Here is a 27,365-nt window from a genome sequence, read left to right as displayed (position 1 = left end):
AAAACTCAAGAAGGATTTAAGGCAACTTCTGCACAGCAAAACCATTGTCAGGTGAGAAGCTGCAGCATCCAGACACATCTTGAGGTGCTGCAGAACTTCTTGGCTTGGAGCAATAAATTGATCTTTCTCTGAACTCATTTCAAACCCCAAAAAAACCTGAGTTTTCTCCATTTAATTTTTTTTTTTTTTTTTGCTATAACTTTTGCTACTAGAACAAAGCTATCCTGATGAGAAATCCTTCTGTATCTCAGGGATTTTAGCCTTTTCTATGCTGAAAATAATCATAATTTGATTCTCATCTGAAGGTGTCAGGATAAAAACATACAAAGGAACCATCCAGAACTTTACTGCCATAATTCTTCCTGCCTTGGAAAAGTTCTGGGATGCTTCAGCACCACAATCATGGGGACAAAACCTGGGTGGATGTTCAATGTCTGGAATTATTATTGCTATTTATGGTATCCTATGGAAATGCTCAGGTGGACACAATGGGAATTATTTTTCATATAAAGGAGATGAGGTGGATGACCAAAGTGATAACTTGTGGCTCAGCATGGCCACGTTCTGGGTGATGGCTGGGTCAGATTCTGAGCCAGCTCTGCTTGGGTAATGAAGGCTCCACATCCTAGAGCAAGGACTACACCAATAATCTCAGGAGCATTGTGTCACCCTCACAAATCACATTTATTTCACTGTCTGACTTAAAAACATTTCCAGTGTTGGTGTTTGATTCCAGTGTTAGTGTTTTGGTCTACGCCAATAATCTCAGGAGCATCGTGTCACCCTCACAAATCACATTTATTTCACTGCCTGGCTTGCAAACATTTCCAGTGTTGGTGTTTTGATTCAGCTGCACCACCAGGAAAAGCTTCCCTTGCTCACAGGCTGTGTGGCTCCTGGATTCTGAATTTAATGGGCTCTCCTATAGGAAGGAATGCATTAACTACAGGTCAGCAAACTCTGGTTATTGGGTTGTTTCACACCAAGAGCTGTTATTACCCTGTTGCTTTTAAGGTGCCTGTTTAAAGGTAATTATTTAGTCTGTCCAAAGCTGTGTGGAATTCCAGCACAGCCTCTGCTCCCTGCTGTTAATGATGCAGCACAGTCACAGCTCCATGTTCCCCTTGGTTTGCCCTTGGGACAGCTGACTCTGAGGGATTGGAGAGTTTCTCTCTTTTTCTTTTTCACTTGTCAAGGATTGCTATGTGGTTTCCCTGGATTTGTCATTCATTCAAAATTAATTCAAAAAAGATTTTTTTGTTGTTGTTTCATTCCCCTTTAGAATTGAAATTCCAGTGTATGCTGTAACAAGCACAGAAACCCCGAGCCTGGGTCTATTTTTACTCTTTGACACAATCCTATGTATTTTCCCACGATGAGATTTGTAATCAGTGTGGGAATTTATGCTGGGCTTGAGCCTGGAATTGTGTAAAATGCTTTTTTTTCTCTTAGGATGGAAAAGGAGAGGACACGTCAGGGGATGGGACAGTGAGCTGGGAGGGGGCTTCAGTACAAGAATTGGCCTTGCACGACCCCTGACTCTTCTGAAGTGTCTCTGTGGGCCTGCAGGAATGAGGGTGTCCAAATTTTGGGGAGTCTTGGTGCTTTTAGAAAGTTGCTCCTATGTGACCTGTCCATTACTCATCTCGAGCATCTGTGGTGGAATCAACAAGTGAATCCCAACCATGCAACTTCCTCCCACTCACAGGTCACTGGAGGTGCCCTGGCCTTTCAGGCACCAGACTGCTCTTCATCAAACATTCCAAAGACTTGCAGGTACCCAAAAAGGAAAATGAGGAGGGAGGGATGTGTTTTCCACCCCATGGATGTGGTGTGTAATTACTGGAGGCAGATCCTGATTCTCCGTCTGCGTTGCTCATCCGTGCTGTGTCTAAGAATTCCTTGATATTCAAAGTGCCCCAGCCAAGCCAGGTTTGCATAATGTGATTAAATTAGGAAATGATATTTCATGCCTGGATATTACAGTGTGCACACACACACACACTTTCATCCTGTGTTGGAGCGTCGCTTGCTCTGCTCTGATACCGTGCACCAGAGGATGTCTGCAAATGGAATTATTTCAGCATAGTTATCCTAAATAACCCCATGTAGGGAAACCTGTATTGTGGCACAAAAGCACCTTACTCTCCTTTATCATAATCCATTTAAATGTGGATTATGCTGATGCAGAACAGGGCACTCCTACTTTGGAATAATTTTAAATAGGAATAGTTTTTGTGCTTTTGGCTCACGCCCTGCATTATCCAAACTGGCTTTGAAGTGTAAACAAGCCTCTGATGTGTCTGTAATATTTCCATTCTGCTCCCTGACTCCTCCTTGTTTCTTGGCTCTTCCTTTGGGAAGGTCCAGAGCAAAACCAGACCTGCAGAGCCCGTCATTTAGGTCTTTGCTTTCACAAACCTCATACCAAGGGACGTTTCCAATCCAATTCCCAATTTAAATGCCCTCCCTAAGCTTTGAAGGGAATATTTAGATGCAAGTTTCTGACGCTGAGCCATCCCCACAGATTATATTAGCACATTAAATGTTTCCTTTCACACTTTCCTGAGATGGAGGTTTGTGTTTCAAATCTCCTGTGGTCTCTTTTGGGACTGTTTGGGGTTTTCTCTCTATTACTGTCTCTCTGTTCTGCATCTCCAGAGAAACCTGTGGGGTGCAGCTCTGAGAAGGGTCCAAAGCAGGGATTGCTGCCATATGATGTGTAAGAAAGGGTCCCTAAAATCTCCCTCTTGCATTGTGTCCAAAGCCATTTTTACACCTGTTCCCATGAAAAGTCGCAGCTTCTTACCTGAGGTATGTAAAATATACTTAAATCTGCTTCCTGACCACTTGATGGGTGTCCTGCCTCTTCGTCTAGTGTCGTTTTTCCCTGTTTGTGTTCTTTTATCCCATAATTTTCCACACCTCTGTCACATCCTGCTCATGTTCTTCCTCCTGCAGCTCCAGCCCTTGGTCCTGCCCCGTGTGGGAGTTGCTCCCACCTGAGTTCCCCATGGATTTACCTGCTGGAATTTACCAGATCTGTAAGTGCCAGTGCAGGACAGAGCAATACAGGGCTAGCACACACAATCTGTTTTTTGCTTTTTAATCCTTTTCCTGACCATTCCCATTGTGTTCATTTCTAAGCTCTGGGAGCTGCTGCTGTGTCCCACTCGTGGCGACGCCACGAACAAAACTAATTTGGATCTTCATTGCCTGGAGATCAGCGGGGCTGTTTTATCTCCTCTTTTATCACTGATACCATGAGGTCCTTCTGCAGCTCCTCACAGACAGGTTTGGATTTGACTACCCTGAAACATCAGCAAGCTCATTCATCTCCACTGGCGCCGGCTGGCTCAGCACGAGGGCTGGGGACACAGGGCAGGAACATCAGCTCCTGTCACCCCCAAGCTCTCCTTGTGGCAGCACTCAACCCCCAGCCATGAAACTGGAGAATTCTTCCTTCAATCTGTGCAATTTTATATAATTTCCATGTAATAAACTATATAATCCTTTTTATATACAGAGGCAAAGGATCTTCTCACAAAGACGATGGAGGTGCTTTCTTCAAATAAAAAGAGGTTTATTAAGAGAATGAGAATGACATTGTAGTGTGGGTGTTGTACATCTATTGCAGCATTAAGAGAAACGACAGCAAGTACAAAATCCTGCAGAACTTCTAGAGTCATCATCATCATCACAGCCTAGCTTGTCCATGCTACAGTTTGGTGGATCCAAAACTTCATTCCCATTTCTAATGGCAGAAAATCCAAAGATTTTCATCTTTCAAAAGGAAAAAAAACCCAACCCAAAACAAACAAACAACCAAACAAAAAAAAAAGGCAAAACAAAAAAACCCAACTCAATTTGATATAAATAACTTGCACTGGACATTTTAAAACTTTCAGATTTTAATTACACATAAATAAATATATACAGATTTAGAAGAGTTCCGTTTGGCCTGGTTCAAGTTCTGCTCCTTGTGCTTTATTTATTATTATTATTATTATTACTAAATTTAGAAACTTGTGTGCTGTTATCTGTGGGTTGTGGAGTTTTATTTAGTCCTGGGTTTAACTTCACCTGCCTTATCCCCAGCCAGGAGGGCACCAGTCAGGGGCACTCCCCTTGATCTGCCCTGGGACCCGTTGGCTGTGCGGTTGTTCCTCCCTCGTGCCGTGGCTTTGGGGCTCCTCAGCCCACAGGAAAATCCACAGTGAGTCTCAGTTTGAAGCTGTAAACAAAGCCTGGACCTGCTTTAAATCCACAGCAGTTCTGCCAGCAGTGTTCCTTGGCCTGGCATCGGGGCTGGGCTGTGGGGAAATGGGAAGGTTCCAGCCTCAAAACCAGTGGATAAATCCAGGTAGAGCCAGGGCTGCTCCTGCTCTGGGTCTTGCACTGATGAGGCTTTTTGTTCTTTCCTCTCAGTTTTTCACTTGGAACAAATTCCAGGATTTCACTATGTTTTGTTTTTTTTTTATAAAAAGCAAAATAAAATCAAATTGCACATGACTTGTCTTCCTGCATCCACGTTACAAAACAAAAAAAAAGGCAAAACCCCAAAGCCATCAGCCTGGCTTCTCTCAACCTCACTACGTTCATTAGCACTGTTTTCTTCTCAAATCCTTTAAATCTTCCTTTTTTTCCTGTCTGTTCTTTGTTTGCTTTATATCATCCAAACTCAGCAGTTCAGAAAACAGTGCTGTGGGTCACCTTTTTCCCCATGGAGCCAGGGGGAAGCTCCAACGGGGGGGAGGCAGCGCTGTAATTTCGTTATTTCCGATGCTTCACCTCTTTGTCTGACGCTTTGGAGTCCCCGGCCGTGTGCCCGTTGCCCGTGCTGTTGAGGAATATTTTATCCAGCCCCTTGAGGGACTCCACCAGGTAGTTCTGGAAGGCGGTGAGGGCGGCACAGATGGCCGGGCCCCCGAAGCCGTGGGTGATGAGGCTGAAATGGGTCAGGCAGCTCTGCACGCCCGGCTCCAGGATCAGCGAGGGGCGGCTGTTCCCCAGCGGAGAGCGATCCTGGGCGATCAGGTCTGCAAACTCCTTGCAAATTTGCCTGAAAAAGAGAGGTTTGGTCACTGAGATGCACGTGGAGAGCTGCAGGACACGGCCATGGGATCACAGAACAGTTTGGGTTGGAAGGGACCTGAAAGATCATCCATCCTGGTGTGGGCACCAGGCTGCTCAGAACTTCATCCAGCCGAGTGTGAAAAATGCATGTACTTTATGACTGCCTTTTCACAAATATTAAAATGCATATTATATGTGTTGTGTTAGGAAGTGATGCTGTATTAATTCTCTGAAGTGCTGTGTTAAATATAGTTTTAGGTTATAAAAATTGTTAAAATAGAAACGATGCTGTGTAGGGTACTTTTTTAAAGAAAGGACTGGCAGTGAGATGTCAGCCACAGGACACCTGAATCTTTCAGAAAAAAAGAATTTATTGCTCCATTATCAGAAGAAACAAACTTTTTCCTTCCTCAAAGGTGCTGTCAGGATTCAGAGGAAGAAGCTGGCACTGACCAGACAGAATCCTGTGTTTGAATGGAATTTATGCATCATGTATGAAGTGTAGGAATATGCAACAGGCCGTTGCTTTTAAGGGTTAATCCTTTGTTAACATGGGTCCTTTTTCGGGTTTATGCTGCCCAGAAAAGGTACCTGGACGTCCGTAACTCTTTGTATTTGTTGTCTTATATTGTCCTAATTCAATTTGTCCAAATTATTATTACTCTAATTGTATTACTATTTTTATAGTCATTTTACTATTATTAAACTTGGAAAGTTTTAAAAACAAGTGATTGGCGTTTTTAACACTAGCATTAAATGCTTTCAGAGACATTCACAATTTCTCTGGGTGCATTTTGGGTTTCTTTTCCTGTTCTCTGCCTCAACATCCACCTTCCCACTGGGAGTTTTTGGTTCCAACCTGGGGAAAGCCACTGAATGCAGAACTGGAGCCACAGCTTGGAAAGGGCACATGAGGCAGTATCAAAATGCTCTCCAGGGCTGGGTTACCCTCTCCTGTGCAAGAACAAACCCTCAAATCCATGTAGGCTGTCCCCCTTGCTGGACACCTTCCTTCCCCACAGAAGAGCAAAGTTTGGGTTCTAATGCTGAGCCCATCTCTTCCCTGTGGGAATCCACAAAATCAGAGGGTTTTGGGAAAGCTGCAAGAGGCAAGTCTCAGATACAGTAGAACTGTGATTAGAGCTAAGCAGCAGCCATGAGATAGGTCGGCAGAAAAATTATTTAAACTGTAGAAAAGCAAGGACAAATAGAACGATGGCCTGTGTATTGACGCTTGTCTAGGATAACTCTCAAAGCTACAGAAAAGTTTATCTAGTGAGATATTAGGAAGGTTGAAGCTTCATAATGGAGCTCTGTGCGTTCTGTTTTATGGCTTATGAATAGGTATTTTATTTGAAAAAGCAAGCATTGTTTTAACCAAAGGTAGGTGTGCTTAAAGTGGTTGGATAGAACTACTGTCAATGCGCTTGCGCTTTGTGTGATAGGTCAAGAAACCTATAAAGTGAGTTGTAACATTAAGTTCTTTATCTGCTGCCTGGGATGTGAGCTGGTGGCATCTTCCCATTGTCATAACCATGGAATGAGACTGATGCTGGAAAATCAAACAGCTCAAGGCATGTTCCCATCAGTCCCGTCCCGTTCACGATTTGTACACAGCCCCCTTGCCGACGATATTCCCCACAGAAAAGCAAAGTTTGGGGGCTCATTCTGCCCTGCCAGGCTGCAGATCCCCAGTGCCCCAGTGGCTCCCTGCCCTCTGTACTCACTTGGTGGCCAGCAGCATGTTTTTCCTGGTGTGGAGCTCCGTGGGGTCGGAGTGCTGCCGGCACAGGTACTCTGCTGCTGCCTTGGCCGGGAACTCGGTTTCGCAGACGTAGCCAAAATCCCGGGCCAGGTGAATGGCCTCACCTGAGAGCAGGACAGAGGGACATCAGCACTGTGCCAGCACCAGTGGGACTGGGAACTGGGAACTGGGAATTGGAAACTGGGAGATGGGAACTGGGAACTCCTGTATAGCTTCAGAACCGTTGGGGCTCAGTTCTGGTGGGACTGGCGCCCTTCCCTGTCTCAGTGGCCACCCAAGAGCTCTCCCCAACTTCATCTCTTGCTGCAGAAACACCACTGAGTTTCTTATTCTCATCTGTAAATTAGTCTGCTTGGGCCAGATAAGCCAGTGCCAGCTCTAAACAGCAGCTGGGTCCTTCCTTTACTATGTTTTATAAGAGCATCAGGACAGTGCTGGCCTTGGAGCAGGGTGAGGAGTGACTCTGGGCACCTGCTGCAAAAGGAAGAACAGCAGAGGTATTTCTTACTTGGGAACATCCCCTGCTGCATCTTTCCCTGCTTCCACCCAAATTCCCTACTTCTTCCCAAATTTCCTGCTTGGCTTCCCCAAATTGAGAAGAGATTGAAAGGGAAAGTGGAGGGTCACAGAGTGACCTCAGCAGGGCAGGAGGAAGGGAAAGGAGAAAGGGGCAGGAGGAAGGGAAAGGAGGAAGGAGCAGGAGGAAGGGAAAGGAGGAAGGGGCAGGAGGAAGGGAAAGGAGGAAGGGGCAGGAGGAAGGAGGAGGAGGAAGGGAAAGAAGGAAGGGAAAGGAGGAAGGGAAAGGAGGAAGGAGCAGGAGGAAAGGGCAGGAAGAAGGGCAGGAGGAAGGGAAAGGAGGAAGGAGGAGGAGGAAGAAGAGGAAGAAGAAGAGGAAGGGGCAGGGGGAAGGGGGTTGCATCCCCCACAGGGCCCTCGGGCAGGACGTGCAGGCAGCGTATCCATCACCCCGTGGAAATGCCCACCCATTGATGGCATTGATCCATCTCCAGGCGTCCCCGTGGAAATAATCAGAGCTGATGGCCATTGATCATGCCCAACACCCGAAATCCCGCTCGGGCAGGCAGAGCTAATTTGCCTTGCCCCCCTGCTGCTCACATGTATTAGGCCATCCATCCTAAAGCATTAACCCAGATCCCAGCCTGTGGAGCCCTGATACAGGGAAGTGTCTCTGCTTCCCACATAACAACAGCACTTTCCACTTCATCTCCTCCTCCAGAGAAAGAGCAAATAAGGTAAACCCAAAGAATCATAATTGCAGTGTGTAAAAGAAACAGTCAGAAAGGAATAACTGCTGAAAAACTGATACTGGGATAATAAAATAGAGCTGAGTGACCTCATGGCAGAGCCAGGATTTATTTCTTCCATGAGTGTGTGAGTGGCTGCACATTTTAATGTTCTTTAAAGGCAGTTTGGATGCTGGATTAGAGAGGTGCCAGGGGGAACCGGACACTCTGGCTTTAGTGTTAAAGACACATTGAGCCAGATCTTGAGGAGGAGAGGCTGCAGGAGAGTGCACAGAGGGCCATGGTGGGCAGCAAGAGCCTGGCTGAGGGCAAACCTCCTCCCAAGAGCTTAGGGACATTTCTGGAATGGAAATAGAGCCCTGCTGCTCCTCTGGGTCCAGGCTGGAGGTGCTCTCATGGAGCACTTGCCCAAGAGAGGTCGAGTGCTTGGTGTACCTGGTGAGGACTCCCAAGGGAGCTGTTTCTACCTGGTGCTCCCTGGGTTCTCCAGGAATATCCTCCCCACCTCTATGAGTGGGTCAGTGTAAGAAAAAAAAATTCATTAGCACTCAAGACCCCATCCATATTGACTCTTTTAAATAATTAGACCTCAGGAAGGCAGAGGGGAGAAAACAAATTAAGCCAAGACAGCAAATATTCAGGAAAAAGTGTGTTTGGGGCAGAGGGGAGCAAACCAGTTTGTGTGTGCTGGGTGATGGCAGTGCAGCAGCACCTTCCTCTGGGTGAAACATCCCCTGGTTCCATCGTGCTTACAAGCAGGAGGAAATTATATCCATCAAACACACACAGCACCACTCCTATTTACTACGAGCTGGGAAGCAGGAACCAAAACATCAGCAGCCACTTGAAATCAAACTGTATATTTCTTCCTTCCTTTCTTTCCTTCATTCTTTTCTTTCTTTTCTTTTCATGGAAATCAGCCTTTCACTCAGCACAACCAACTGCCCTGGGTAACAACCTCGGCCTAATGAAGCGGGTCATTTAATTTGCTGGCGACAATGGGGATGATTTTCTATTCAGGATCCCAAGGCAGCTGGGCAGGGACACAATGGATTCCTGAGCTCAGAAGGAGGCAGAGCTGTCATTCCATTTGTTTGCATCCCCGTGTGCTTTTCTCAGAGGCAGCATCATCATTTCCATGGTGGAGAGGAGTAGGAGGGGAGGAAATGACCGAGTCAGGCAGGGGCACCTCACACGTCTGGGCACCTTTTCCATGGCTCTGAGGGTGGCTGCTCCACACCTGAGCTCCACCTGCAAAACCTCAGAGCAGTTGGACATCTCCTTGGTGTCTCACTCATTTCCTGGAGCAGGGAAGGACTTGGATGTGGGGCATTTTCTTCTTTACAGGTGACATGACCCGGACCTGAGCTTGGGCATGGTTGGAAGCACCTGAACTGTGCCTTAGGTGGGCACATGGGGCTGCAGGGCAGCTGGGAAATTCTGGGCAGCTTTATTCAGCTTTTTTTGTGTTTAGACTCTGTGATCCAACTGTTAAAAAGAGCTCAAAGACATGAGGGATGCTCTGAGTTCAAGCCAGAAGGATGCTCTCAGTCCTGCTTGGCACCCATGAGGAGCCCTTTTCCATGGGCCACACCTGATCCAACAGAAATAGCTGAGTTTTGGAAAAAAGACATGGAAACATAAACCTCTAGAATGGTTTGGGTTGGAAGAGACCTTAAAGATCATGCAGTTCCAACCTCCTACCACAGGCAGGGCAAATGTGCTTGGACATCTTCTGGGAAATTTGCTGTCTTGGTTTCATTCGTGTTCTGCCCGCTGCCTTCCCAAGAGTCTGCTCATTTAAAAGGCCACAGTCTTGAATCAGTGTGGAGATTTGCACAGGGACATTGCAATGCTCATTCAGTGGTGATCATAATTTATGAGTTCTGGTTTGTGGAAGGCTGGAAATTAGGAGGATGGAAGTTTTGGCACTCTACCCTCCATGGAGGGACTCTTACCTTCCACGAGGGATGTGAGCAGGGTGACGTTGGCAGCCTTGCGCCTTCCAGCAGGTAGATTTAATCCAATTTTCTCTAACCTTTCCCTTAAACACCGACCTCCATTTTTTGATTTGGCTCTGGAAAGAGAAAACCAAGAGGGAAAATAAATTTCCACATAATTCATATTAAAACAACCATAATCCTAATTTAAGCTTTGAGGTTTGAAAAGAAAGAAAAAAAAGCGATAAAAATACTATTCCTTGATGTGCCACACACCAGAACTTCTCGTCTCTTTATCTGAGGCAAGAGCTGGTGCTGAACACAGACCTTACCTGCGGAGGACCCCGCCGAGGAGAGAGGCGTTGAGACACTCGGGGGGCGAGAGCCTCCTCTGCACCTCCCCGACCGTCACCTTGTACTTGGAGGTGGAGCTCAGCAGGGACAGGCGGCCGGGCACGGAGCAGAAAACCTCGTTGGGGTTGGTGACGCCTCCGATGAGGCCGTCCTTGCCCATGGACAGCGCGGGGATGGTGGCGCCGTTGGCCTTGGAGGGGATGGGCACTGGAGACAAGGGACAGGGAGAGAAGAGGAGACCATGGCTGAGAAACCTGAACACTCCAGGCAGCTCTGCAGCCCCTCCCAGACAGCAGCACTGCTGCTGGGATGTCTCATTAGCTCCTTGTTTTCCTCAATGAGAGAAGCGAGGTGGGGTGATGAAACTAAACTAAATAAAGGTTGAAGGAAAGGAAGAAGCCTGGATGCTGCCCTGCATTCCCACACCTCCCAGCCCAGCTGTAATTAAAGCCGAGGTTTGGGCTGGTCTCCTGAGCATTGTCCATAGTGTTTCTGGCTGGACCTGTGGCCAGCTGCCCTCCCTGTCCCCTCTGGGTGCTCCATGGAGGTGGGTGGCCAGGCAAAATGCGGCTGGTCCCATAGCCAGGATGCCAAACCTCTGCAGCTGCAGCCCAGCTCTGTGCCAGCACCCACCAGGCAGGATCAGCCACCTCCATCCCCTGCCCCAAGCCCAGGAGCTGCTGGGCTGGCCAAGAGCTCTGCTTCCATTATGTGCCCACAGGAACCAGGGGAAAGAGTTTCTCTGCCTTCAGCTCTGGGATTAACCCCACAAATAGACACAGCCCTAAACTTTCATCATCCCAGGCTTAAAGGAAGCTTGAGAAGATCAAACCCAATTAATCCAGCGCAAACTTCCCTTTGCTTAATGGGCAAAAGTCAATTAGCACAAGGTTAGGCAGGCACTGGTAACTGCAGCATCTTGTTGGGCCCATGGCATCACACCAGGGCAAAGGGGCTCGGTTTTCCCATTTGTCTTCCCATAAGAAACATTCCTAGATACAATAAAGGTTTGTAAGTTAAAACTGTGGGTGAAACTTGTGCCAAATCTCTTTGGATTTATGCTCTGAAATTAATAACCAATTTAACTCGGGGGAAAAAAAGCAGGTTTTGAAAGAATCAAAGATCATTTCAGCCCTGGCATTCTTTGTGCTTCCTCAGGAATGACTGTTCCACAGTCAGATGGTTCCTGCAAGCAATGCAGCAGTGACTGCCATGGTTTATAAAGGAAATACATATGGCCAAAATGAAACAGCAGCCCCAGGATTAACCAGGGAGGGTTCATGGACCTATGAGGGGGCGCTTACAATTGGCATATTGTAAATCCAGCTCAACCACTCGCTAGCATGGCAATAAAAATCAGCACATGCTCCATAAAAATGACTCATGTTTTAAGGCTAAGGGATGAATGGAAAGGAGCTGAAGGACATGGAGTTTCCTCCCAGCACAAAACTTGCACAAAGTCAGGGAGCAAACAGCGAGATGCACCAGTGCCCTGCTGGAGCTGGCAGCTGCGTCAGTGTTTGCCTGGACTGAGGCTGGTCTGGGGCAGAACAAACACAGGAACATCCCCCTGAGATGTAGGAAACCAGAACTATTTCCAGGAAGGAGCAACTTCAAAGCTTTCCTCCGCAGTCCCAGAACAGGTTAGGTTAGTCTCTAGGGAATCCCTTAAAATCAAAAGTCAGAGCGTGGTTTGCAAATATCCGTGCAGTGCTGCTGAGCTGTGAGGCCCTGCAGGGTCTCAGTGATGGGGTTCTGCTGCAGAAAGGGCCACCCCCAAACCAGACTCCCCTGGGGAGCAGGTGTTGCTTGTAGAGTGCTGTGAAGAGCTGTGTGTGACTGATCCACTCTGTAACCTGGATTATATTTGGGTACATCCGTGCATGCCTGTGTTCATGCCATGGCTGCACTCAAGCTGCATGCGTGGCCAGGGATCTGCACACACCCAGGGGTCAGCAGAGCCATGCAGGGACAGGGAGAGGGCTCGTGCCTCACCACACATCCATGGGGAGGAGGCAAACCCAGCTGGAACCAGTGTGATTTAACATCAGAGCCTACGGAGAAGGGTGGGACACAGCTCTGGGTTTGCAAGGCAGCGACAGGGAGGCACAGGTGATGTTGATGCGCAGCATGGAGACACACAACACTCGGGAAACACGTACTGGAGGCTTTAGGAATGATGCCACTGTCAGAAACAAAGCCCTGGAAAGCTGTGCCCTGGAGCTGACTGCTGTGGAGGGCGAAGCCCAGCACAGCTGGCTCAGCCCAGCTCCGTGCCACGAGCAAACCAGGCAGGCACCAGCACTGAGCGTGGGTTTTGGCACTGCTCTTCTGCCTCAAAGCCTCAGCCAAGGCCACATCCCCGTCACTTTGGGCTGTGCAGGTGTGGGACAGGGTGGCTGTGTCATGTAGAGCTTGTGCCCTCACGGGGGACGTGAGGGAGGCATGGAGCAGGCAGCAGTGCTGGGAGCCGGGCCCTGGAGTCCTGCAGCAGTGCTTCAGCCATTAGACAGCATTGCCTCAATACAACAAGAATAAACAAAGCCACATTCGCCATTAATCACGAGTTATTGTTATTGAGCCTCACCTGCTGCTGTTTGCCTGGTCTGATCTGCAGCTTGTTTGCCCATAAACATGCTGCAGGAGGGAGACAAGCTACCATTAAAGCCTGACAGCTTTGTTTCCTTGGCTTTTGGGGAACCAAAATTGTCTCTTGTCATCTGAGTAAACCAAAAGTCCCCCTCGATCTTCAGCTGCTGCTTTCCCGCTCCCGCAAGCAGCAGGTGATCGGAGCACCTGAGCCAGCCTGCAGACAAGAAGGAAGCATGAGAGAGGTGCGGGCCGGCAGCCCCGCGCCCCGGCATCGACCCCCTGAGCCCCGGGCTGCTCCCACGGCCGCCTGCCAGGGCTCAGCCCGGCTCCGGGGCAGAGCAGAGACCCTTGGGGCACAGGAGAGACCCCTCGGGGCAAAGCAGAGACCCCTGGCACAGAGCAGAGACCCCTGGGCAGAGCAGAGATCCTTGGGGCAAAGCAGAGACCATTGGGGACAGAGGAGAGAACCTTCATAGCACAGCAGAGACCCCTCAGGGCAGAGCAGAGACCTTCGGGGCACAGGAGAGACCCCTGGCGCAGAGCAGAGACCCTCAGGGCACAGGAGAGACCCCTGGGGTGGCACAGAGCAGAGACCCCCTAGGGACACAGGAGAGACCAAAATTGTCTCTTGTCATCTGAGTAAACCAAAAGTCCCCCTCGATCTTCAGCTGCTGCTTTCCTGCTCCCGCAAGCAGCAGGTGATCGGAGCAGAGCAGAGACCCTTGGGGCACAGCAGAGACCCCTCGGGACACAGCAGAGACACTTCAGGGCAGAGCAGAGACCCTTGGGGCACAGGGGAGACCCTTCAGGGCAGAGCAGAGACCCTTGGGGCGCAGGGGAGACCCTTTGGCACAGAGCAGAGACACTTCAGGGCAGAGGAGAGACCCCTCAGGGCAGAGCAGAAAACCTTGGGGCAAAGCAGAGACCCTTGGGGCAGATCAGAGACCCTTGGGGCACAGAGCAGAGACCCTTGGGGCAGAGACAGGGTCTGCACGGTGGGGTTGAGGCACTGAACAGCCCCGATGTGAGCGGGAATTGCGGTGCCTGAGCAAAGGAGCAGCCGGGCACAGCAAGGACCTGAGAGCCGCCCGTGTGGGACGGAAATGTCACATCTGTCACATCGTGTCACTGCACACACATCCCTCCTATGGATCAGCCACAGCAGACACCCGTTTTTGGCATCACCTTTCCCACAGTGACCCGGCTCTCCCTCCCTCGTTCCCCTGGCAGCAGCTTGGGCAGGGTCGGGCCCCACTCCTGCCCATGGAAACACAGAAATACATCCCAGAGATGCATTTGCACACCATGACACGCTAACACACTACAAAGGCTGATGAGGAAGGGTTGGATGCTGCTGCCCAAACAACCACAGCGCCAGCCCTGCCTGGTGAGCAGGATGGGGCATCCCTGGGGCACCCCTGGGTCACCCCAGCCCACCCCAGGAAGCTACAAATGGCTGGGCACAAGTGGGAGTTTGGGTTGATTCAGCCAAAGAAAGGGGAAGAAGGAGATCTCAGACTTTTAAAAACTGCTCAGAGCATTCCTGGGGAATACAAGGTCCTCTTTGTTATCTGTTCTTATTATTTATCAATTATTATTTCTTGATTGTTGATTGTTTCACTCTGTCCTCCTCCTTTTCTTAAACTGCCTGGCATTTCTGAGAGGGTTTTTCCCATGGAAGTGCTTTTTATTCAGATTAATCCTGCTACTTCTAAATCAGCAAATTCAGGTGAGCTTGGCTGCAGATTTCAAAAACTGAAGTCCCTGTGACACATTTGGACCTGCCCTGGGGATGCTGCAGGTGGGCTGGACACAGGTAAGCACTGACACAGGTCAGAGGGGTCAGATCTGAAAGGGAAAACAGATTTTGGAATAAGGTTATGCTGGCAGACCTCAAAGGGCTTCACACACTGCTGATCCTCAGTGCAGGGCTGGTACAGCACCAGCCACAAAGCCATTAAATCACTCCTGACTCAAGGCAGCTCCTGAAAATTGAGGCACAGAGCAAGTTAAATGATTTACCAGAGCTCAGGAACGTGGGCATGATGTGTGTGTGTGCCATTCCAGTCTGTGGCAATGCCTTTCTAAGCAATCCAGTTCAGCTGTTGCCCAAGTGTTGGGAAGTGCTGTGCTGCAGGCTGGTTACACACAGCCTCTGTTTTCAGAGCTCTGGATTTTCTGTAGGAAGATGTGAAATTGAGCTGTTTGTCACTCCATCATCTTGGCTCCTGGTGCTGTGGTGATTTGGAGAAGGGCAGCATGGCAGAAGCGGGCACACAGCAGAATCTTGCTGAGTTTCGGGAGGGAAATGATCCTCATTTCTTCTGTACACCTCACAGGGAGCTTTTCCATCACACTCAGCCTCTCACTGCAGCCCTGAACCTCACAGGGCAGGTGCTATTTGCAATCTGTTCTATTCCAGGTGTGTGTGAGCAGCACTGGAGAGACAGAAACTCCCAGAGAGTCGCTTGGAGCAGGTACCCACGACTCCATCCTCCCTGTGAACCTCAAGGTTTGTGATCTCCCATCAGAGGAGCCTTTTGTGTTCAGTCAAACTCTGGTTTGTCTTTAAAACATCCCCTGGTGTAACTGTCAGATAATGAACCCCCACAACTGCATTTGCTGTGGCCCAAAAAACCCTGATGCAGAGAGTGATTTCAAACAAGCCCTGGTGTCCAAAAACACCAAGGATTTCATCCCTTGGCTTCCCTGAGCTGCAGAACACCCTGCCTGCCTGGGGTTATCTCTTTGTATCTGGCACAGCCAGAATGAAATTGTGTTATGACACAGGACAAGTCACCATCCCAGTCTGGGCTTGACTGTCTCCAGCAACAAATTGCAGATAATAATATAATAATGTCTACCTGGGAGGGATGTTATGGTACCCAATTAAAACTTCCCAAGTAATCTCTGGTGGGAGATTTCTCCTGGTGAGAAGGCCTTGGGTGTTGAATGCACCAGGAGGAGCTGGTCCAGCCCCTGAGCACGGGATGTGATGATGCCCCTTGGAGCAGACAGGTGCTGGGATCCATAAAATTAGAGGGTTTTGAGAAAGTAGCAACAGGCAATGGAAAGGCAATTCCGTGAGGAACAGGAGTCCCGCACCTCCAGCGATGCTGCAGCCCATGGGATGGGATGTCACAGCTTTGAATCCCTGAGGGGTTTTCAGGAGACAGCCGGGAGAAAGATAAAACCACGGCTGAGTGGATTGCTCAGCTGTGAATCCAGAGAATGGAATAAGGAGCCTCATTCCTTTCAAGTGTCCCAACAGAAAGCACAAAGTTTCTGCCACTTCTGGCTTGCAGATCCTTTAGCTTTTAAGTTTAAGAGGTTAAAAAAAGGAGCAAAACAAACCCATTCTTCAAATGTTTTTACCTAGAAAACCTTGGGGAATTTCCTGCTTTTGCACAGTGAAATCCAGCACGAACCGATCCTCCTCCTCTTCCTCATCCTCCCTGTTCCGCACGCTCCGGGCTGAGGATGCTCCATCCCTCAGCTCCTGCATTCCTTCTCCTTCCTCATATTTGTTCACCAAAGTCTGTGGGTGAAATTACCATTGTGATTCCTGGAAATGGGCACTTTGAAATGTAAATATTCGGTGAAAAAGGTGCAGCTGCAGCCCGGCTCAGTCTTCGGTGCGGGGAGCTGCAGGAGCCGGTGTCCGTGCTCAGGGCTGGAAGCAAAACATCGATTTTTGGGTTTAAGGGAAAAGAAACTTTGCCTACAAAAAGAGAAAAATATGAAGTACAGACTCCTCTTCCATAGGAGAAATGTGCTGCTTGCTCGCAAAATTATCTGTAAGCAGGAAAAATTGTGGTACTTGGGAATTGAGTTGCTTATCGTGGTGTTGTTATTTGTTCTGTTCCATTTCCAGCTGGAGCTCGGGGTGCTGTAAGGGGAAAAGCAGGTCCGGAGGGAACATGCAAATCGCTGCCCGTCTTACGAGTCTGTTTTCTTCTCTCTCCAAATCCACGGCAGGTAAATTCTCTTCCTCGGTCAGGTGGAATCCCTGAATGTCGGAGCTTTTATTGCGACATCCCTTTAAAAGTGGGAGTGTGCTACGGTGGAGGCTGCATTTTAAAGAGGTAGCAGTGAATCGCCTTAGGAGACAACCTGGGACAAAGCAATCGCTCATCTTCAGGCACAGCAGCTCTGTCTGCAGCCCCCCACCAAAGCCCCTGAGCCCCCCGTCCCTCACCAGGGAGGGCTCTGATGTAAATTATAAGATGGAGATAGATATATAAAAAAATATCTGGGGAAAGCTGGTCCTGCCATCCCTCTAAAAGCCCTTTTTCAGGGAGGAGGTGCTGCAGAGTTCAGCTGCACCAATTTCCCGGTGTTTCAGCAGAGAGGTATTTATTGATGGTCCAGGGAAGGAGGTCAGAGCCATCAGCTGTATTTCAAACGCACACTCTGTAATTATCCTCTCTCCCCAGAGGGGATTATACAGGTATTCTCTTTATCTCGAACGCACAACCTGAACCAAGTCTCCCTGTCAAAGAGCCTCTCTAGGAACCGCCAGCATCGGCCTTTTCAAATGGAAGGATGGAAAGAATCTTGGTTTTATCTGTGGGTTTTTGAGATCGCTGAGCTCTGATAGGGAAATGAATCTCGGACCCTCAGAGGAGAGCAGGAATACAGCCTCAATCTATTCCCATGAGAAAGCTGATCAGGAGAGGTCCCATGCCTATGCAAAACTCCCATATTTAACATTTTGCTTCCCATGCAAATCCATTCATCAGGTTGGGAAAGAAATATGAAGTTGCCATGTGATATTAATTCCATTTTTCATTCTGCACCTCTGTTTGACCCAGTGAAGTCCCAACCACGTGTTAGTGCAGGTGTCTTCTGGGGAGCTTTGGGATGGATCTACAGAGCAGGAAGGTTCAGACCCCCCCAAATCCATGGGTACAATGGCTTTGTCAAGAATGGTCCCTGCTGAGTACATCATGCTTTGATAGGAATGGCCAGCTGATATAATATTAAAATTTACTCAGCCCCCTGTGCTCCTGCAGGACTTGGGAAGGGAACTAGAAAGTGCTTTGCAATTGATAATTCAGCAAATGCATTTTCTGCTTCACCATTTAGGAATGACTCAACCTCAAATATGCTGCTGTTCAGTTTGTCAGTTTTTTGGGAACTGCTCACAATTAATTTGTGGTGAGTTCCCACATGTTTCCTTTCCATGCTTCATTTCATGGAGTGGATTTTGCTGTCTGGGGAACCCTGATGTAACAGTCTGAGCAGTAACTGCAGAAACACTTCACCGGAAGGCACAAATATCAATGATTAAAATGTCCCCCTAAATAATAAAACTCAGGTGTCTGAACCTTTAAAGGGAATGAATGAAAATTATTTGGGTTCTGCTTTTGAGTGACAAACTGTTTGGAGATATTCCTGCAGTGTTGGTTGGAAGCCGCCCCGATGCAGCGACTTCATTGGAGAAGTCAGTTTAGTCTGGTAATTCACATTATTTCCCTCCCCCTTGATTCTAAATTACTTTTTCTGAATCTGCAGCTATGCCTTTCCATACCTACACTAGAAAATTAACCATTTCAATTTCAGTTCAATTACTGAATAATTATTTAAAATTCAGTTCAAATTCTGCCTGTATAGAATTCATGTTTTACAGCACAAACCAAGCAGGTTTAGAAACGGGAGGCTGGAGAGCCAGAGGATTTAATCCAGAGGAATTGGAAACCCACACTGCTCCATGCTGACACCAAGGGAAGTTCCCCATCCAATGTCACCCCTGGCTGTGCTGCAGTGAGTGATCCCAGCCCCACACACCCCATAACTCAGCCTGCAGCATCAACCACCCCAAATTCACTCCTTTAGCAGCACAAACACTTTGGTACCCAATCTATGAGATCTTCATGTGTTTAAACAGTTTAATCCATTTCACAATAACATGCAGGGGAGATTTTCCCTGTATTCCCTATAGATGCACCTGAATTTGTGTGGTTGGGATCTCCATAAACTAAAAGGGAAGAACAAAGCTGTGACATCGCTGCGAGCGGTGGCCGATCCCTTGGAAGCCACTGCCACGTTCCTGTCAATTTGTTAAATCTGTTCAGGTTGTTGAAGGGCAAAAGACCATCCAGCAAAGATCAGACATGAATAATAATAGAAAAAATTCTTCCTTTCATACTGAGCTCGCTGCCAGCCCGCCGAGCTGGCGGGGTTTCAGTCTGGGTCTGACCACAGCAACGTGAATCTCTCGGTTTAGCAGCTCCTCGGAGCTGCTGCCTTGTCCAGGGATTGCTCTGGGGACAGGCACTGCTCACCCTCTGTCACAGCAAAAAAAGGCTTTTCCTTTTCCTTGCTCAGGTGCCCTGGGTTGCTGACACCAGTGTATTGCTGAGACAAACCCTCTGATGATGGTTTTCAATGGCCACCCCATCTCTTGCTAACTGAGATGGAAACCTCCTGGAGCACCCTCGGTCAGATCCTCTGCTCGCACCTCTCCATCCCTGGGATGGTGGCTCTGCTTTCTCCCACACATGTGGCCACTCTGGGGCTCCCAGGGAGCCCTGGGGACACCACCTGGGACCTGTCTGACCAGTCCAGAGGGAGCAGGGCCTGACCCGGTCCCTCTCTCGCTGGCGCCTCGGCACTCTGGTGACTGATGCCAGATAAATGCCTGAGATAGAGGGTGGGGAGACTCAGCCCGGCTGGAATCCCAAGCACGCACCGCAGACACCGAGATGGATTTTTAAGCCACGAAGGTGAACCTGCTCCCAGCTCCCCTCGTCCTGCTCCAAGCCCCAAGCTCCTGCCATGCTGTGTTTTGGGGTTGATTAATTGTAATGGGCACCTTGGGCTCTTTTCTAGCAATTCCTTCTCAGTCCATTCTCTGCCCTTTCCCCCCAAACCACAACCAAAGGGAAGGCAGAGCTGGGTTGGGGACAGGCCAAGGAGATGAGAGCTGAGCACAGCAGAAGCTCCAAGCATCACATCCAGATCTGTTAATTAGTTCCTCCATTAAGAATTAAAATAAACAAACAAATGGAAGGACAGCAAGAGTGAGTAATTCCCTGGATCACACAGGAAAGGGTGGGATGGTTTAGTGGTTAGAGCTCTAGTCTAGGACTTCAGAGAACCTCATTTAGGCTCCAAATAATTAAGAGAGATTGCAAACATTTTTTTTCTGAGATCATCTATCTTGGAATATTATTAAACTGGGAGGAATAGTCTGTGTTTTTCTCTGCTCTGCTGCAGGTTTAGTGTGACCCTGGCCTGGAGTGACATTTCTGGGTCCCTATGGGTCTTGCCTGTGTCTGTGCTGCCCTGGGTGTGTGTCTGATGTACCCCAGTGAGGCAGGCACCTGTGCTGTCACACAAATTGAGATCTTGGCATCACTTCCTTTGCAGGGACAATCACCACAGGTGTCACCTGGCCAAGGCTGTCCTGCTGCCACTCCACCTGTGGATGAAGTAGCCCCTGTGGGAGCTGGGGTAGTGATGTGACAGCAGCCACCAAACTGCAAAAACACCTAACAGCCCCCAAAAAATGAAGGGAAAGGTGTTCCAGAGCAAGCCCAACACATCTGTGCTGCTCTCTCAGAGCTGTCCATGGAGAAGCCCCACCTGAGGTTCTCCCAGAGCAGAGGTGCTGCTGCTTTGGCTCAAGCCACACGCCAAAACACAACCCAAGCTGGCTTTCCTGAACCTACCCTTTAAGAGTTGCTCTTTATTTCAAACAAAGAAAAAAATTCATTTAGAAACATCTAATTAAACAGTAAGTCATGACAAGGTACATGAAACTTGGAGATAACACATGCCTGGGAGGCACTGGGGAGGTTGAGACAAAGCCCAGCGCCTTCACCAGTACCCGCGTGTGTTATCTCACATGAACACACACCTGGGCTTATCCTGGTGCAATTATAGGACATTAAAAATATAATTTTAATGGAGGAATGGTGATCTGGATGCAGTTCAGAGTGAAAACTTTCTTTCAAGTTTCCCTGTTTGATTAGTAGGTGTTCCTGCCGCGCACGGCGAGCGCGCGAGGGAGAAGCGGCAGGCTCGGGAGGTGTGACTGCGTTCTGAGGAGCGCTGCTCTATCTCCCGGTGTGTGCGAGGGCTTGTCGAAACTTTAAAGCATTCATGAGCAGCACTAAGGCAGCAAAACTTCCAGTCAAGACCCGGCTTGTCCTGGGTGAGCCCCTTTTCCTACTCAGGCAAACTGCTGCTGCAATGAGGCTGCACAGAGCTGGGAGGGCTCCACAGCGAGCCCAGCACCCTGCAGCTGACTGGAGGCCAAGTACCTCCACCCACGGCCCTGGACAGTCCTGTAAAAGCTGTGTCTTCACAGCCCCAGGTGTTTTACAGCATGACCTCATTTATTACCTTGCTCGTCACAGGAAATGATGTTTATCTAATCTACCATTCTTTCAGGTTTTTTTTTTTTCCCCCCTGCCACATCTGGCTTCTTACATTTCTTACAGCTCGATTCCTCCTCGCACCAAAACAAAGGAGAAATGGCACTGTTGCCATCATGCCAGTGCCTCAATCCCACCAGCCTGAGAAGAAGCTGAGAAGGTTCAAAACCTGGAGCTCGCGTGCGGTGGCGAGTGGATCTGAGGATCTCGGCCCTAATCTCCCTCCTCTGCTGCATTCCTTAGTAGTGACAGCTACTTCTTGCAATATTCCTGACTGTGGGCTCTGAGGCACAGCTTTCCATCTGCCTGTCCAGTATCCCGCCAAACAGGTCCACATTCCTGAGCAGAAACACTAGCACTGCCCCTCGGAGCGACTGGATGGAAACTGGAGCAAGTCACAAACATCAGGGAGGGCGGCAGGACCAGATCCATAAAAACGAGGGACAGGGGCAGCACCAGATCCACAAACACAAGGGACAGTGGCAGGAGCAGGTCCACAAACACAAGGGACAGTGGCAGGAGCAAGTCCCACTGCCCCAGCATGGAGCTGTGCGTGCCTGGGTGCCAGTGTGAGCCCACGCTGGTCACACCCTGCTCTGCCTCTACTCCAGGTTGTAAAATGCCACAGCCAAAACTCGTGCCCTCGAGCGGGTGCACCAGCCCCTGTGGCTCACCCTGCTCCTGCTGCCACAGGGCCCCAGATCTCCCCTGCCCACCTCCAGCAGGAGCCAGGGCTGCTCCTGCACCCCAGGTGCCAGGGAAAGAGATTTGTATTTTTCTTTGCAATAAAAAGGCTCTCCCAGAAGCTTTCTGCTGATCCCAAAAGGATGTGAAAGCAATAAAACCCCTCCTTATTTTACAACCAAGCTGCGGGATTTTTTGCTACTGAGCACGACGACCTAAATGCTTGATTTCATAACCAGAAGGTCGCACCCTGCACCAGGAGCTTGGGACTTGCTGAGTCCCCAATTTTATGTCTGGGGGGGTCTCACAGCCAGACCTTGGTAGTTGATCTGGGCAACTAAACATCAGGGCAGCAGGTGAGTGGAACAGAAAATTCCTGAGCAGCCAGAGCCCCAACTAAACTTTTTCAGAGCTAATTTTAATGTTTCCCAGTCTAATATTTCCTGGTCTTATATAAATGCATGGAAGGGAAAGTAATAATAATAATAATAATAATAATAATAATAATAATAATAATAGTAACTCGACCACAAACAAAACAACAACAAAAGAAAGGCAAAGGAAACAATTTCTGAAATACTGCTGGGAAAAAAGGGAGAATGAACAAATGGTGGTACAAGATATTCATAAATGCTCTGCTGCCCTATCCAAGATTTTATCCATTTAATTCCCAAACGAAATCTATCACCCCATTTGTCACGACAGCACAGGGGAAAAAACTCATCCTCCGTTTTTCAGAGCTATCACTTCTCTCCGTGCTCCAAGCGAAATCCCAGCTCACAAACCGCACCCCACAACCAAACCGGACCCTTCACCCGAGATTTCTCGGTGCCCTTCACCACCCTCAGCGCCTCCAGCCCTGGGGATCACCACGGCCATAACGAACCAGAGCCAGTCCCGAGGGCAGCGGGGGAAATGGGTGTTTGAACTCCTGTTTCCAGCCGGGATCTGCCTCCCTGGGCTGCCCCCGAAGGGATGCGGGGTGAGGATCCCGGGATGGGGATCCCGGGATGGTCCCCGAGCAATTTCTGGGGTGAATCCCCGCTTTTCCTCTCCACTTGTTTCATTCAGAGTTACCTGCAGCCAAGGGATCGGAGCGCTGCGGGCTGGGGAAAACACTCGGAGGGGAAAAAGTGGCAAAGCACCGCGTTTCCGAGATGCCCACAAAATCCCTGGAATTATATTAACGGCTGGAAGTTTATTTGAGAAGGAAAAGGAGGGAAAACAGACACGCGGTCAGGGATGCTCCCAGGCAGCATCTTCCCCGGCCGGGCGAGGGGACATCGGCAGAGACCTGCCTGTCACAGGGATGTCCCCAAAAACCGGGATACGGGAGGGGACAGGCTGCGGGGACAGCGCGGGGCTGCGGGCTCGTCCCTCCCGTTCCGGGCTCTGTCCGACCGGGCACTGAACGCGACTAAAAGGGTGGGAGTTAAAAGGGAGGTTTGGGGATTTAGGGCAGGTGATGAATATTTTGTTCAACCAGGACAATAGTATCTGGTAACTAATTAGGCGAGATAAATCTGTTTCCACACGCAAAGATTTCTATCAGGTTTCTGTCCGACGGCCATTCCGTCTGGAATCCCGGGATTAATCGGTGTTTGGGGTCTCGGTGTGATTTAGGACAAAACTGCGCTATTTAGGTTTAACCTCGCTCCCTTCAGAGAGGGGGTTCTCGAGCCCTGCTGCCCGGCCGCTCCCTCCGGCTCTTTCTGCCCGGGACCCGCCGGGAGCTGCTTCAGATGGATTTAATTTAATTTAGTTTTATTTTTCCTGGGGTGTCATTCACCCGCGGGGGCCCGGGCTCGGCTCTGGCCTCGCTGGGGCTCCAGAACACAGCTCAAAGCTGACACAGCCACGTTTTATACATTCTAAAAAAAATTTAAATAAAGCCGAATGTAAAGGAATTCATTCCCCGGGCCGTGTGGAGGGCAGAGGGGTTTGATCCGGGATTCCCGGCTGCAGCTTCCATAATTTTTCCGATTTCTTTAGAGCTGAACTAGCCCTTTTGGAAGCTTCCAGGAGCAGGGGAAGAGGAGCACTCCGGACCCGGTTCTCCCGATCCCTGATAGCGCGGAGGGTGATGGAGCAGTGCCGGGACAGAGCCCCGGTGGCTCCGTCCCGCCGCTTCCACCGGGGCTGCCCAGCTCCCCACTACAATCACGCTCTTGGCTTTGGATTTATCGATTTCTCCAGCAAAATCGGAGCTTCGCGCTCCAAACACGGGAATAAAAATAGGAAAAATTAAAATAATAATAAAGAGGGCAAAAATAGGGACGGAAAAGATGCATTAATATTAAAAGAAATTAAAATAGCCAAACAAGAACGGGCGTGGAAGAACAAGTGTCCGTGAGCACAGGGGCTGCGGTAGAGCTTTTTGCACTGTTCCTGCCTTCAGCCAGAGATATTTTAATTTTATTTTTCCTTTCTTTTTTTCTTTTTTTTTTTTTTTTTAATTTTTCTTTCCAAGACTAGAGAACTAGAGAATTTGCAAGGGCAAAAACCAGGCACTAAACAACGACCAATCCGCCTGATAGGAGACAAAAAATTCTAAGTAATGGCGCTTTTGGAAAAAGGAGGGGAAATACCTCATTGAACCATTATAACTCCAACCGAACTTCCAGACAAACATTCCCACTGTGGGATATTTCCCGAGCGTTCCGAGGCGCTCCTGCCCTGCCCAAGCCACAGAGGTAAGGTCGGTGCCTGCTCAGCTTCTTGCGACCATTCCTCACTCCCGAATATTTAATGAAACGCCTCTCCAGCGTTCTGATTAAAGCTCAATTAATGCGGGTCATTAATGTCCCGCTGGCAGCCGCGTGTTCCCAGGACAGCCTTTTCTGGGGAAAGGGGATTCCGCTCCCCCCGAAACCACCGGCGGCAGCTGGGGAAGAACCGCACAATCGGGAGGTTTTTATGTATTTACCGGGGATCGGCCACGGCCCGGACCAGCACCGGGGCTGCGGGGCTGCTGCACCCACCGGCCCTCGTTACCGAACCGTCCCGGTGGCTGCGGTTCCGTTCTGGTTAAACGCATCCTTCCCATGCACATATTGCTGTAAAAAATCGCGGGGAGAAGCCAAGAGCAGCGCTGGATATTCCATAGTAGGGATGGCCCCGAGCCCCGCACCGGACGCTCCTCTCATCGCTCTCGCAACGGCCCGGCGGAAAATTTAGCACAGAAATATTTTAGGGAGTTGGGCTATTTACCCATCGGTTCCTTGGGATGTGGGGGACAGATCAGAGTGCGGGGCAGAACCGGACGCGGGAAATCTCGGGGGTCGAGCGGGATCTCTGCCCGCAGCCCCGATCCCCCCGCTGGTCCCGGTGGGGAAAAGGCTGCTCCTCCCCTCCGGTCCCGGAGCGAAGCCCCGGTTCTGGAGCGGCTCACGGGGGTCTCTGCAGACCCGGGTTTTGCCGAGGTCGGGATGCGGGACAGGCAGCACCGGCCCCAAAGCCGAGCCACTTCTCGTCTCCGTTAAACGCGTCCTTCCCTCGGTACCAGTCCCACCGAATGGTGTGAAGGGTTCGCGGCCCGCGCTGCCTCCGCCGCCACCGGGCGCCGGGCTCCGACCGGGAAACGGCGGGACCGGGAACACCGGGAGCGCCGCCGGGGCATCCCCGCGCTTTACACGCAAACCGTACGCGGCCGTCGGCGGGGTGAGCCCCGGGGCTCCCCGACAGCAGCGTCCGCCCGTCCGGGCCCTTCGGTACCGGGAGGGAGCGGCGGCCGCGGCACCGCCCGAGGGAGAGCAGCGGGCCGGGGGCGGGTGGGCGCTCTGGCCCGCCGGGACCCGCCGCTTTCGTTTTAGCCTCGCCGGGGACAGCAGCGAACCCGTCCCGACGGGCGGGGAGCAGCCCCACGGGGGGACCCGACGCTGGGGAGCCCCGAGGGCAGGAGCGGGGCCCGGTCCGGTGCCGCTTTCCGCTGAGCAGCCGCGCTCTTCTTACCTTTCTTGATCACGGACTGATCGAGCAGGTTCATGCCGCCGTCGTCCACGGCCTGAAAGCACCGAGGGAAGGAAGAGCCGTCAGCCGGCTCCGGGCACCGGCTGCCCGCGGCGCGGGTACGGCCCGATCCCCCCGCTGCCCCCGGCCAGAGGGAATTCGAACACGAACGAGCCCCAGTAATGGGAATACCCGGCCCGGTGCTTCTGCTTGCCCGGGGGTACGGACGCCATGGGGCACGACTTGTCCCGGCCTAGAATCCCCGGTCGCATAGGCACAGGGAGATCTGGCCCCGTCCCCGGGCAACCCACCCACCCCGGGCACCCTCCCGGTGCTCCCGCCGTCCCCCCGTACCTGGATATCCTCGAGGCCGTGGTGGCCGAGGCCGTGGAGGCCCAGCGGGCCGTCGGCGAGGCCGTGGCCGCCGTCGGGCAGCCCGTGGAGCAGGCGGGGCACGGCGGGGTACTCGCGGCGAGGGTCGAGCCCCAGGGCGCGGTGCGTCTGCGAGAGCAGCCCCGGCTCGTCCTGCCGGCCGCGCTGCGGGGGCCAGGCCGGCTGCTGGTGCTGGTGCAGGGGGCTGAGCGCCGCGTACGGGTCCGCCAGGTGAGGGTAAGCGGGCTCCTGGCCCTGCGGGTACGGCAACGGCGGCTGCGGGTACGGCGGGGGGAAGTAGGGCGGCTGGAAGTCGGCGGCGGGCGTGTGGCAGAGCGGCGGCGCCGAGCCATAGGGCGCCTGGTTGAGCGAGGGCAGCTGCGGCAGGCGGGCCCCGGCCGGCGCCCCGGGCAGCCCCTCGGCTCGGTCCTGCGGCGGCGAAAACAGCGGCGGTGAGGCGGGCACGGACCCCCGGCCCCAGCCCCCGACCCCCCGTCCCGTCCCGTCTCGCCCCACGCGTGCCCGTCCCCCACTCACCATGCCCGGGTAGCTGTGCACAAGCATCGGTGCGGGCCCGCGGCAAGCCCCGGGCGGGCCGGGCCCCGGGGGTGCCCCCGTCTCCGCCCCTCTATCCCGCCGGAGCGGCGTCTCCCATCGCCCGCCCGCTCCTCTGCGCCGGCCCCGACTCCATGCACGCCAGTTATAGCGGCGGGGGCGCGCCCGCCGCCCCGGGAGCGCGCGTCAGAGCGCGGGGACGGGGACGCGCCGCCCGCTCCCGCGGGGCCCCGACGGCTCCCGACAGCGGGCGCGGAGGGACGGCGGCGAGAGGCGGCCGGGGCGGGGGGCGAGGGGCACCCGCCGCCCCCCGGGAGCGTGGCTGGTGCTACCCCCGCGCCGTCGGGCGGCCCCGGTCCCCTGTCCCCGGTACAGCACACCCTCCCCCCGGTGCCACCCCGGCTCCCCTGCCCCGGGCCTGAGAGTCCTG

General features: G+C 51.3%; 1 protein-coding gene across 1 annotated transcript; it reads right to left on the bottom strand.

Annotated features, from left to right (window-relative positions):
- Positions 1–4,465: 4,465 nt before the first annotated feature.
- Positions 4,466–27,024, bottom strand: TFAP2E (transcription factor AP-2 epsilon). Its single transcript, XM_064731700.1, has 8 exons — positions 26,918–27,024; positions 26,363–26,809; positions 26,012–26,063; positions 12,988–13,206; positions 10,379–10,607; positions 10,065–10,183; positions 6,804–6,945; positions 4,466–5,062 (listed from the first exon to the last, which is right to left on the bottom strand). The coding sequence occupies exons 1-8, from the start codon at positions 26,942–26,944 to the stop codon at positions 4,774–4,776; spliced, it is 1,524 nt and encodes a 507-aa protein (XP_064587770.1). The 5' UTR covers positions 26,945–27,024; the 3' UTR covers positions 4,466–4,773.
- Positions 27,025–27,365: the final 341 nt, after the last annotated feature.

This window comes from Zonotrichia leucophrys, chromosome 23, assembly GCF_028769735.1.
Source record: "Zonotrichia leucophrys gambelii isolate GWCS_2022_RI chromosome 23, RI_Zleu_2.0, whole genome shotgun sequence".
NCBI lineage: Eukaryota > Metazoa > Chordata > Aves > Passeriformes > Passerellidae > Zonotrichia > Zonotrichia leucophrys.
The sequence above is the reverse complement of the archived record's forward strand: the minus strand, read 5'-3'. Positions and strand labels throughout refer to the sequence as shown.

Bases quoted from the DNA above. Each gene is read 5' to 3' on its own strand.
- TFAP2E (XM_064731700.1), bottom strand. From the start codon at position 26,944: ATGCTTGTGCACAGCTACCCGGGCATG. The intron at 13,207-26,011 runs GTAAGAAGAGCG...TCTTGTCTGCAG, and splicing joins TCAGTCCGTGATCAAGAAAG to GCTGGCTCAGGTGCTCCGAT. The intron at 6,946-10,064 runs GTAAGAGTCCCT...TCCTGCTCTCAG, and splicing joins GCTCACATCCCTCGTGGAAG to GTGAGGCCATTCACCTGGCC.